At 45.2% G+C, this 12,202-nt stretch overlaps 4 protein-coding genes across 4 annotated transcripts; 3 read left to right on the forward strand and 1 right to left on the reverse strand.

Moving 5' to 3' along the window:
* Nucleotides 1-275: 275 nt before the first annotated feature.
* On the forward strand, nt 276-2,559 carry PPTG_01794 (hypothetical protein; the record flags this gene model as incomplete). The annotated part of the gene is made up of 1 exon (XM_008895181.1): nt 276-2,559. Exon 1 carries the CDS (start codon nt 316-318, stop codon nt 2,557-2,559), a length of 2,244 nt encoding a protein of 747 aa, XP_008893429.1. The 5' UTR covers nt 276-315.
* Nucleotides 2,560-3,514: 955 nt separating this feature from the next.
* Nucleotides 3,515-5,287, forward strand: PPTG_01795 (hypothetical protein). The gene has a single exon (XM_008895182.1). It carries the CDS (start codon nt 3,647-3,649, stop codon nt 4,904-4,906), a length of 1,260 nt encoding a protein of 419 aa, XP_008893430.1. The 5' UTR covers nt 3,515-3,646; the 3' UTR covers nt 4,907-5,287.
* A 1,132-nt stretch (nt 5,288-6,419) lies between these two features.
* Nucleotides 6,420-7,218, forward strand: PPTG_01796 (hypothetical protein; the record flags this gene model as incomplete). Its single annotated transcript, XM_008895183.1, has 2 exons — nt 6,420-6,551; nt 6,619-7,218. 2 exons carry the CDS (start codon nt 6,420-6,422, stop codon nt 7,216-7,218), a joined length of 732 nt encoding a protein of 243 aa, XP_008893431.1.
* An 865-nt stretch (nt 7,219-8,083) lies between these two features.
* Nucleotides 8,084-8,893, reverse strand: PPTG_01797 (hypothetical protein; the record flags this gene model as incomplete). Its single annotated transcript, XM_008895184.1, has 1 exon — nt 8,084-8,893. The coding sequence occupies one exon, from the start codon at nt 8,891-8,893 to the stop codon at nt 8,084-8,086; it is 810 nt and encodes a 269-aa protein (XP_008893432.1).
* Between the last annotated feature and the right edge of the window lie 3,309 nt (nt 8,894-12,202).

A 12,202-nucleotide genomic window follows, 5' to 3' on the forward strand; every position in this document is an offset into this window, starting at 1 on the left:
GGGAAGTATGTAGTATCGACGGTGAAGAAGTGCGAGGGAACTAGAAATATAGACGAGTCTGGAAACAAGCAGCCCATTTCCGAAACCAGCCACCTCCGGAGGTGGCTTATCCAAAAACTAAGCAGCCCATTTCCCAAAACGTAAGCATCACCATTCCCAAAATCTCAGCACCGCTTTTGTAAGTTCCCCCTATTATAAGGAAATTCACAAACACTAATTTAAAAATACACCCAACGATCACTGTAGCGCCCGACGCTAAATTAAGTCGGACTGAAGAAAGCGACGTGTTGTTCCATTTTCGCTTCTGTTTGATATATGAGCTCAATGACAGACTGGGCTACTGAGTACAAGAATCGGGAAGGTGGTCGAAAACCTCGACGATGGAAAGCTCTATTTCATCCCTCGGTACTTACAGCCTGTCTAGCTATCGCAGGCCGCATCATCATAGGTCCTATCGCGCTTTTACTGCTATTCACGGCTACAAACTACTTTTCTGGCAGCTCCGTTCTCATCAAGGCCGACAAAAGCTTCTTCGCGTTCACGGAAAATGACATGACTATGGCTGGCGGGTGCACAGGTTGTATGGGTCCGTGCAAAATAGTGTTACTCAAGTACTCTCTGTTCAACGGAAGTGCGTTCGTGAGCTCTCCAGTGTTCAACGCCTTTGTCGCCCTCGGACCAACAGAAGATCTGTACGACTTCAGTTCATTAAATCCCGAGGCTCTCACACTTGGACAATCTCTCGATGACAACGGCGGCATCTGTCAAAGCGGTACAAACGACTGGGGCGCTACGCACAACGTCGTCACGGGGACAGCTCAGCAAATACTGGACGTTATCAATACACTCGGTCTCAGTGTCGCACCACAGATGGTACGTGAGCTCGAACTCTCCGTCGGTCGTACAGATGGGTGTGATACAAGATGGAGCATGCTCTCGCTTACACGTCTTTTCCAGTTCCCAACGAGAGCTGGAGACCGGAATTTTGGCAAGCTTTCGGCTGTTGATATCAGTATCTTCCCTGATTATACGGAATGCCGTCCTGTGGTCATGGTAGATGACAGTCTTGTAGGTTCCAAGCTTGCGTTGGTGACAAATGGAGAAGATCTCGTAAGTGTAGTCCCCGATAGCTTGACGTTGTTCCCGTACAGCTTCACAAGCAGCCTGCCTCACGTCTCACGCGCTGTCCCTGCCAGCAATACCAAGTACCCAGCAACTAGCGTTGTCCAGCCTCTACTTCGAGCCTACTTTGGTGGTTGTAGAGTTCGTGCAGTTAACACAACTGGTATTTACATCGAAGATACATGCGAGGTGTCGAATCATTGGGAATCATATGGGTTAATGGTCCACTCTCCAGACGATATCCCTCTGTGCAGCACCGGTGATGTTTGCATTCATAACTACTTTAACTCACTCTGGGAATGGGTGAACTACATCCCGGAAGATCGACCGGATCGCAACGGTATGAACGTGAATTCGTTCCGCAGCCGCTACGCTGATACCGTCGCTATCAACTTGTTACCAGGTCTGGTCGTGGGTCAGATACTGCTCATGGGGGTCGTCAGTCTGTACCAAGTGATGTCACACAAACGTTCAGTCCTACTCACTCAAATTTGGGCTTATCGTTGTCAGAACGGAAGGATGCAAGTCGTTTATCTGGGTCAGATCATTTACCACCTTGTATTTTACTCGGATTTGTATATGCTCGGACTGGCAACGGGAACTCTGACTGGAGAGTCGTTAGCAAACCTGACATGTTGCTTTTTCGCGTTTTCCTACTCGTTTATCAACTTACTGAAGGCGCGCTCGGGCGATCAACAACTTGATCGGCACTTTCGACTGACGTGGGAAGCCATGCAGCTGGTGACTACGATGATTATTGGCTTTATTCTGCTGTCAATACAGAGGACGCCACTGGCATCAATTATCACCAAGAACTCTGAGATCTTACGCAAAACTTCAGCGCGAGGAGCGAAATACTGCGGTCTGAACGATTCTTGTATCTTATTTACAGTTGATATGCTTTCCGTCATTGCCGTACTATCGTTGGCGCTGGGTGTCATAGCTGTGATTATATCTTTCATCATCACGAACATGACACCAAAGGCAAAAATTATTGTGTACTCGGCAACGGAGGTTCATAGTTTACAGGCTAACGAGTTCAAGGAAATCGAGATTAAAAAGCATGGGGACTTAGCTCCACTCGACAATCTTACGTCTTTCGAACGGAATTGTATTGGTGGACCATTCAAGAAGATCTTTCGAGACTGCGACGATATCGCCTATATCTCATACAATGGCAAACGTTGTATGACAGTCGAAGCATTACTTCTCACGGGGTACCTCTACTACGGTGAGCACGTCTACCAGGCATCTTCAGTTATGCTGTTACTTGTGGCTCGTCTTGTGCCACGTAAAGTGCTACGCACCTTCAACATGCTGTTACTGCGATGGTACGTGGATCCAAAACACGGAACACTGTCGGAGCTGCGCTCATGTACATGGTATCATGCATGCGCAGAAAATCACCAAACAGGCGGGGCTGTGCCCCTGGCATAGACTACCAATTTGGGGGTGCGCTTTTTTACTTCATAAATAGTTACGAAATGCGTTCCATTTCTCCAAACCATCACTAGTCCCAGCCTTTCAGGTTATTCCAGCATTATCACTTTCTTCTTCATTCCAAAATCTGGTGAAGCGTGCCCTGTTCTGCACACTGTTGGTTTGCCGGACAGCGCGTTTAAAGTTGATATCGATATGCATGCATACATACAGCATGTACAAAGCTCACTCACGCATCATCCTGCCTATTACAGTAAGGTGATCACATTTGCATTAACCTAGCCAGACTGTTCTACAACCGTACGTATGTACAACACTCTTCGATTGTAGGTTGACGTACGTAAAGACATCGTAATAGCAACTCTTACTGACGAGGTCAAAGTACAGTAATTTGCCTCAAAAAGCGAGGTCATATAATTTTATAACCCTTAAGAAATGTCTGCGTATCACTTTCTATTCATGTTTTCGTTGTGAAGTACACCTCTATCACGCAATTCACTTGAGAATTATATACCATACTGGACCTCGCTTATGAGGCATATTTCTGTACATCAAGTCAAGGGCTGACGTACGTAAAGGTATCGTAATCTCAGCCGTAGTGACCAGACTAGAGTAAAAGGTTGACGTACGCAAAGGCATCGTAATCCCAACACCTAGTGACGACATCAGAGCACAGTAAAAGTAAACTGGCAGCGGAGATACAGCAAAATAAGCGATACCCCCCTCCCCCAACTACTAACAGGAAGGGATGGCTGTCATATTTTTTTTCTGACTCACTGTGCCAGTAGTGCATCATCTCGTATCCAGTCGCGTCAACCGTATTGTGATGGTTCTGTGGTATTGAACCTGTAATGAAAAATTCCAAAGTGCACAGTTTCGCAAAAAAAAGAAAACTTGTATTTATTTATAGAGTACACTATGAGCACATCCCAAAAATCATTCCCAGTTGGTAGTATATTGTTGAGGCCAGTTGGTGACTATGCCGTGGACGGTGGAGCGTGTGAATCACGCAATGGTATAGTGTCAGAAAGCAGTTTGTCATAACCAAAGCGATCAATCGGCGCGAAAGCGACCAATCCGCTCGATGGTCATGCAGCCACTCACCGCAATTCCGACAGAAGCCACACTTTACGAGGAGGCTGCGGGTTTGTTTGACACTTACTCGCCGTTCGATTCGATTCAAGCTCCCAAAACCAGTAACTTATCAAATGCCGAACCGCTCACATTCGTCGCAACGGCCCGCGCAGTCATTGGTGAGAAGGACACCAACACCAGCCAGTCTGACGCTGATGCAATCAAGCTTCTACAAGAGAAAAAGATGCGCCAACGTCAGCAACAGCGACAGCGACGCAAGGATATACGTGATAGTCTGCAACGAGAAGAACAGGAGTTAACCTTACAGTTGCAAACACTGAAGCAAGCAATCGTGAGCAATGCTGGGACCGATCGCGCTAGTGTCCAGCTTGCCAACTACTACTGGAGAGAAAGTGCGGCTAAGCAGCAGGAAGAGCGACTCGCAGCGGAGGCTGAGCAGAAGCGTCTCACAGCTGCAACGAAAGTTCAAGCTACGTACATCGACAGGATGATAAAGCTGTTGCAGAGGAAGACAGCCAAGGAACAATGGGTATCTGGAATTCGAGATTGCAAGCGCTTCCAGATAGAAATGTCAGATGATGCGGTGTTTACGACGCTTCTCAAGGAGGTTGACGACAACTACAAGTGCGTTAATGAACTGTTACGCGGGTGTCGTGTTGATAGTTTGCCTTTAGGAAACACGAACTCTGTTCACCGAAATCAGGCGAACGGCGAGATAGAGTATCTCCTCCACGTTCATAAAGGGATGCAGCCGTTTAACTACGAGTGCACATGCAACTCTGCTTGGGTGGCAGCTGGTCATCTGCATCGACAGCTAGATCGCGAAGTTTATCAAGGTGCGTTGGGCATGGAGAATACGATCGCTGTCAAATTTCGCCTTGAGCGAACATTGACGACGGGTGTGAAGGTATCAATGAAGCAGTGGCTCGTTAATCGACGGTATTTCGAGGAAGGCCGAGTGATCAATACCTGGAAAATCTACTCAGAAGGCGAAGGGATTTTACGCGGAATGCATTCGGACGAGACAGGCTGGATTGTATTGCGGCCAACGTTGGACGGATTCGGAACGTGGACGGATGCGATCGTCCGACAAGCTCCTGTGCTCTTCGGCACCATCGTCACTAGTGACTGGATTGACGATGAGCTTCGACAAATGCTGCAGGATAAAGTTGTCGAGGACGGCAGGGCACTCATCGGTACCGTCGAAAATTTACTGCTCGAAGACACACTCGCCATTCTGAGCGACTAGGATGCTGCATACTCCTGATATATATTCTGACCGCGGCTGGAACTGGAGAAACCGTGTCAGAATGGGCAGCTTTGTGTATTATTTGTTCTGCAGCACTACCAAACACATCATTTCAAATGCTGAACTAGTTTATACAGCGCATGTCTACGTTCTCCCTGCTGTATCAGGTAGAGTTCGTACTCGGAAGTACTGCTACTTCGGCTCAAGCAAAACCGTGCCTTGCGGTGGTAGTTCTACGATCGCACGAACCTTTACAGTAACCTGGAGCTGCAGACCTTAGCTTTTATACTTTTTGTGGGTTGTTTGATAACTTCGCGTTCGTTCAATAGAAACACAGCAATATCTGGGTGGATCCGTCGTTTAACGTTATTTATTGCGCAGTATGCTATAGGTAAGCCGGGGCAGCGACCAGAAATAACACGATAGTCGTTTAAAGAGTGGGAATGTTGACTCGACTATTCAGCAAGATCCATGGCATGTATCACACTCTCTTGACTCAGGTTGTCACCATTACTGATCCATGATATCTACTACGTACACTCCTATAGCTCATCATTATTAATCCTTCGTCGGATGGTATATCTTGTAGAAATCTCATTGAAACAGAACAACTATATGGCTAAAGAAAACACAGCGTTTGTAGGTCACACTGTTACGTTGCCGAATCACCTTCATATCAGAGAAACGTTCACTAATGCTCATATCGTTAATCCGATTGGTGATCCTATAGAGTCCACATCAGCCTACCTCATGCGATTCCAACCAACCTGAAAGATTGTTCCTTTCACATGTGTTAATGTATCTAGTGTCCTAAGCGAATGCGAGATCAATGCAGGTAATGGTACTAACAAGAGTTTAACTACCATGACTATTCGCCACAAGTCGAAACCCATTGTTAACGTACCGGAGTAGGACTTTCGTTTTGCCAAACCATGTAACAACAGAGTTGTCGGTTCCCTAAATATTTATTACGTACTTCAGGAAGGGCAATCTTAATGTTCGTGCTACGAATATGTATCGCGAACAATGCGGATTACGGTTGGATTATGAATGAACCCGAGCTCATAAAAGAGCGACCCTTTTGTTCGTTATCCGCGATTGGATGACGAACGAGGACTGCACCTGTTCAATATGGATTGTTTTAAAAACCATGAACAAACACAACTTGGACGTATAACGCAGCATTTACGCTCAAGTACACCAAAGCGTTTCCAGCAGTGGAACAACATGTTGTTGTTGATATGAAGGAGCTGAGCAACAGTCTCAACATAGCGCGCAGTATTGCTCTTATTGGTTTTACATTTTTTTTTAATAATCCTGTCATGTGATTAGTTACACATTTATCGCAATGATGCACAATCACGTTTTGAACGAGATGAACAGACTAAATGTACGTAATAACTTGGCATGAAGCACTGGTTAGTGTTGTGCCAATCCTAGAAGTACAACTCCGCATTGTTTCGATCATTATTGTCGCCAGTTTTCAATTTGCCTTCAACCAGAACCCCCAATCATGCCGAACTCCAAGAAAACGGTTCTCATCACCGGCAGCACACGCGGTATCGGTCTTGCGCTTGCAACCCACTACACCAACGCAGGCTGGACCGTCATCGGAACAGCGCGTGCTAACAGCAACACCGACAACGTGAGCTCTGTACAGTGCTTGCCAGCTGTTGATCTCAATTTACTTACATCACGAAATTTTCCAACAGCTCGCTGCGCTGTCGCCCTTCAAGATCATCGTGATGGACACAACCGACGAAGCCTCGGTAATCAAAGCAGCTCGTCAACTTAGCGGCGTCGCCATCGATCTCCTCATCAACAACGCTGGCACTGGCTGGCTCACCCAGATCGTGGAGCCGACCAAGGACATGTTCATGAAGTTGTTCGAAGTGAATGCTGTGGGTGCGTTCCTCGTCTCGCGCGAGCTGCAGTCCAACCTCCAACTTGCAGCCACGATTCACGGCAGTGCCTCTATCGCTCAAATATCGTCGATTTCTGGCAGCCTCACTCACAACAGTGATGGCAAATTCGCCGGTGCCTTCAAGGGCCAATGCAGCTACAGTACATCGAAAGCGGCTCTAAATATGATGACACGCTCGTTGGCCATGAACCTGCGTGCCAGCAACGTCATCGCTGTCGCTGTTCATCCGGGTTATGTTGGCACCGATCTCACGGGGAACACTGCACCTCTGAAACCCGCTGATGCTGCGGCATCTATTGCCAACGTCGTTGCTGACTTGTCCATCGAGGATACTGGTAAGTTTTTAAATGCAGACCCCACGCTCTCCATCACGGAGCTTCCGTGGTAGAGGATAACGGTAGCCTACCTAAAAAGGTGCAGTTTTTCTCGGAAAGAGAGTTCGATGGTACTTCCATTTGTGCTTTTGCTGCAGCATTTTAATGTACTGAAGGAGGCTAAACTAAAAAAATAAAGCTCGGGTGAAATCAAATTATGCGTGCAGTGCGTGAAAAATAGGAAACGTGAGAAAAATGAATCAAATCCAAGGCCCTAAAACCTCATTTTTCAGATAACTTAAATATATTTTCGGGAGGTCGGGCTTTTAACCCTTCTGTGGTAGTTACACTATTTTATTTTTCTGCGCAAGAACCTCGCTAATTAAACAGCAATTTAAAATGAGAGAGTTCCGGTTCCATTGTCCAAGCTTTATTAACCAATATTTGTTAAGGCAACTACTTAAATAATTACCACAAAAGCAAAGCATAGACCTGATATTATGTAGTCTGCGCTTTGCAATGTTTTATATTATAAACAATATTACCTACCCGACCTCTCAGATACTACTGAACTAGGCTTTGAGCAACTACGACAGCCAGTATTGGCAACCTGCGGTTTTCACAAGGAGCACGCTTTATTTTTAAGCTAATGCTACGTCAATGATGAAGTGGATCATTCACCAGTTAGACGACAAACTGTGTCACAAGAGCAGAAACCTGTAACAAGCGCAAACGCAGTATTTCACGAATTTCACCAATAGCTGTATTGGAACAGCTCCAATTCTACTTAGTTGTTGGAATTTAACCGAAGAAAAAAATATAATTACTAAACGTATAACAGCTTTGTTACATGGATATTGTAAGACTCCAGATGTCAGTACAGGCACGTCGTATCGTTGTCTCTTCATAGCGTTTTGGAGCGTTTCTTTAACGGCACTTTTAGTAAAAGTGGCTATGTTGGTTGGCGTAGCTGTTTACGACGAGGTTACACTCAGGATTTATACGCGCGTGACGGAATACCAGGGAAACATCCTCCAAGTTACCCAGCAGTCGTAGCAACGGCGACAACATATCCGCTTTTGTGATCAGACTCGTCACGCAGTTGTTTGTGGTATCCCAGGTGAAACGCACCGAGCCATCCAAGACAAGACGTTGGCCCACTAGACTGTCAGCAATACGACACCACTTGCTCGCATTGTTGTGGTTAAAACACTGGTCCACAAGGCGAGGAAACAAGCTGCTCAGTGTGCTTCTAGTGATGGTAATACTCGTCGTACAGTAGGCGACAAGCGAATTTTCCGAGATCTGGTCCAAACGTCCTAATCGGATCTGGATGTGTCGAAAGCTGCGCGTGAAGTAAACCCAGTTTCTCGCCAGTGCATTCGGCCCAAACACCGTTCCAGCGTCCAAGTCCGGTGCCATCGTAGCTCTCAGGAAATCGAGTGTGGTAGTACACGCTCCTCCTGCAGTGTCTAGTCCCAATCGGAACACACTGAAGTATTCCACAGCAACAGCCCAAACAGAGTCCCTTCGTGTGATGTCGAGCATAAGAGTTTCACGTTTCCAACGTAACTCCACAATCTCCTGTTGAAGTTCAGAATTGTAGGCCTCTTGATCAGTGATCAACCGGTGTTGTTTTGCTCTGTAGCGCGCTTGGTTCTTGCGGCGGCGTTCTCGATGATACGCCGCTATGTTTGCTTTTATTTCGTCTGGAAACGGAAGTTTTCTCGTGTCTGGTTGCTGGGACATCGGACCCAATGAGCTAGAAGTGTCACTTGCAAATTCAGAGAAGGTCTTTCCTGAGATCGTTGCACTCTTGGTGCAAAATCCGTGCGCAGTGACGTCGCCGTTCTGATTTAATGAGATATCTTGCGCTATCGTTGGGTGGGTATTGGTGGAGAGGTATGGAGAAATTTGTGAGCGCTGCATTACGTCCCCAATACCATTTTCACTGAGTTTGTGCAGGTTTGGCTGAGCGAAGGCGCGAGTTTTCATGTTTCGTCGAGAGGAAATTACGTACTGGCTTGGCTGGGGAATAATTTTGTTGTCGCCGTAATCATTCTGTTCGTCATTAAAAGAAAATTAAAAGAGAGATTACTCACTGTAATGAAGCATCAACAGGAATGATTTTTAAAATAGAAATCTCAATACACGAGTAGTACAGTAGCCTCATTCATGATGTAGCGATACTGCTAGACAATGTATCAGAATTTACCGTTCGAAAGAAATCACGGTAGGGTAAGAATCTACTAGTTATAAATCTAAGCAATTTGATGTCGGTGTACTAAATTCATGGACTATGGACCCTAATTAGAGTGCTTATCGTCAAATTGTTTCCAGATATTGAATTAACTCTGCAATATCCCGTATCAGACAAATGCTAATTGGATGAGTCTTCAAAGATTCGTAAAAAAAAAACCTTTTGGTGTCGCTCGACGTCTCTCTATGAAGTAACAATTTGACTTTATCTGCTTTGACCATAATGCATGTTCTACTCCTTGTCCGTGGCCACTCAAAATCACTGCAGCTTGGCATGCAAGCGTTTTCTATAGTGACCACTACGATTACGTTGCGTACGTGGACCTTGAAGCTCTCAGCCTTTCCGATCTAAAATAGTTTTATAATTGAAATTGTAAATAAGAAATCTCTAGAATATTTGATAAACAGACCAGGTACTAATACATATAACATATGTATTAGTACCTAGTCTGTTTATCAAATAATTTGGAGATTTCTTACTTTGTTTTCCAATAATACAATACTTGTATCTCGAGAGTAGTAAAATAAGGGTAAAAACTGTGAACATGATGAGGGCGATCCTGATGCTGACACAATTTCAGTACAACTTGAGATTTTACTAAATAAACGAGATAATTCTAATTCTACCCAGAGCCAAGTAGACTGCTAAACGAAGCAAGGCCGAGTACTGGGATCGGAACTCCATACGTTGGCCCTTTCCCTTATCTAGCTGATATGTAAATAATATATTTTAAGCATAGATCAGCACTGCATAGTTTTGTGCCGAGCCCTTCCACGTCAGCACCAACTTGTTTTAGCGCTGATAGAAAAAAAATGTTCTACTGTATTGATAATAATTGTTTTCAACACGCCTGCGTAATGTTTATGCACGGTCTACGTAGAGGGACAGATACCACCTAGTTCATAATCCAATCTCATATTGCGAACACAAGGATTGCTCGCTTACGACTTCGGATTCGTTCGTAATCCAACCGTAATTCATGTTGTATGTGATACAGCACCGTATCATGAACGTTTAGATGATCAAAAAGCCCAACGTGAAGTATGTTACCAATTCAGCATATAGATAGCCGACAGCTCTGGTATGGCATGGTAGACTAAAACAATAACTATACACTGGTAGTGTTTACGACAGGTCTGTCAAAATGTGACGAATAATATCGGCAGTTATCCTCTCATTAGTACGATTACCTTCAAGTGATATTTGCTTCTCTCTCATTCGTTAGGACAATACGCTGGCACGCTTAAAAAGGCTATCTTTAATCACCACTTGGAGTAGTCCTATGTTGGTGGATGAATTTCCTATGAGATGAAGGTGATCGAGCACCGCAACATTTATTTTAGCCTACCACCACCCCTGATGTTTCCTTGGTCATATAGTTATTCTGCATCGATGGGTTTTGTTACAGGATGTACCTTCCTAGAGAAGAAAAGTAAATGATATTTTTTGCTGTAGATGTCACGGATCAATATTGGTATCAAAGCAGAGTCTGAAGAGCATGATACATTTCATGGACCATTCTAAATAGCTGAGCAAACATGTGCAACTATTTACACACTGATCATTTTGTCTTTACCTTATTTTTATTGTAGTCAAATAAGTAACATTAAATAATGGATCCCTGGGTATGTTGCTAAATTTTAATATAATAATTGTGAAGCCGTCGCAAAACCAAACCACGAAGACATTAAAAAAAAATGCTGTTATTACCATTGTTGTGGTCACACTTCGTTGTCTACTTCGTTGTCGGACTACCGCACGGCACACGTCAAATGCGTGTTCGGCGTGTGCTGCAGGAAGTGATAGGAATGGTGCGATCTCATTGACAGATCATTTGGTATCCGGGGTTATGATTGGACGACAGCTTCAATTTGGCCTATCACAGGATCTGCAGCAAGTGAGCAATCGTGATATCTGGCATTATTGCATGAGTTTAATGCAACCAGAAAAATGGTCGTGCATCCGAAAAAATGTCCTACAACTACCTCCTTCAAAATGTCCTTCAAACACTGAAAGTGTCCTACAAGATGTCCTAATTTAGGTGCGTTCACCATTTTTAAGTGAATTAATTATATAGAATAGTACCAATACAATAAAAAAAGTGACCAGCCGTGCTTCGCTTGGCTGGGCGCGCCCCCGCAGTTCGCTTCGCTCGCGATATAAAGATAGGATATACTGGAGTGTGCAGCGCGCGGCTCGCTGGTGAGCTCGGCGCTGGGCACGCCTGCGCAAATACCACGCGGCCCTGCTTCGCGGGCTCTCCGCGCGGGCTTGCTGCGGCTACGCGCCTCACACCCGCTCGCCTTAGTTGGTCTGGAGCGCTGTCGTGCTCACCTAGACATTAAAAATTGGGTAGTGTATCCTTAATACACCCGAAAAAATGTCCTGCAACTCATGAACTGGTCCTACAAATAGTCCTAAATTGCAGGACATTTTTTCGGATGCAGGACCGTTTTTCTGGTTGCATTCATTTCTCCCGGCATTATTGCTGTACCAATCGTGTCCTTCCCACTCAAGCGTGTCCGTCCGAGTATACTATTTGTATACATGGACATGCAATAGTATGAGAGCACTAGGAGCTGCACGGATAGGAACTAGGATTTCTAACTAAATCAATCTAACTTTCAAAGTTCCATTCATCTGCACACATCGACTGCAAGCTTCGTTCGCATACTGAATTGGTTATGAGCCCAAGCTATGCTGACACCACCGACAAGCTCGCGGAAGACGTATACTTCTACTTGGATTTTAACATGCGGATGAAGCTCGCTCGCAAGGGTCTGCTCCCGCAGGTCACC

Source organism: Phytophthora parasitica, assembly GCF_000247585.1.
Source record: "Phytophthora parasitica INRA-310 unplaced genomic scaffold supercont2.3, whole genome shotgun sequence".
In the NCBI taxonomy this organism is placed as follows: Eukaryota; Oomycota; class Peronosporomycetes; order Peronosporales; family Peronosporaceae; genus Phytophthora; species Phytophthora nicotianae.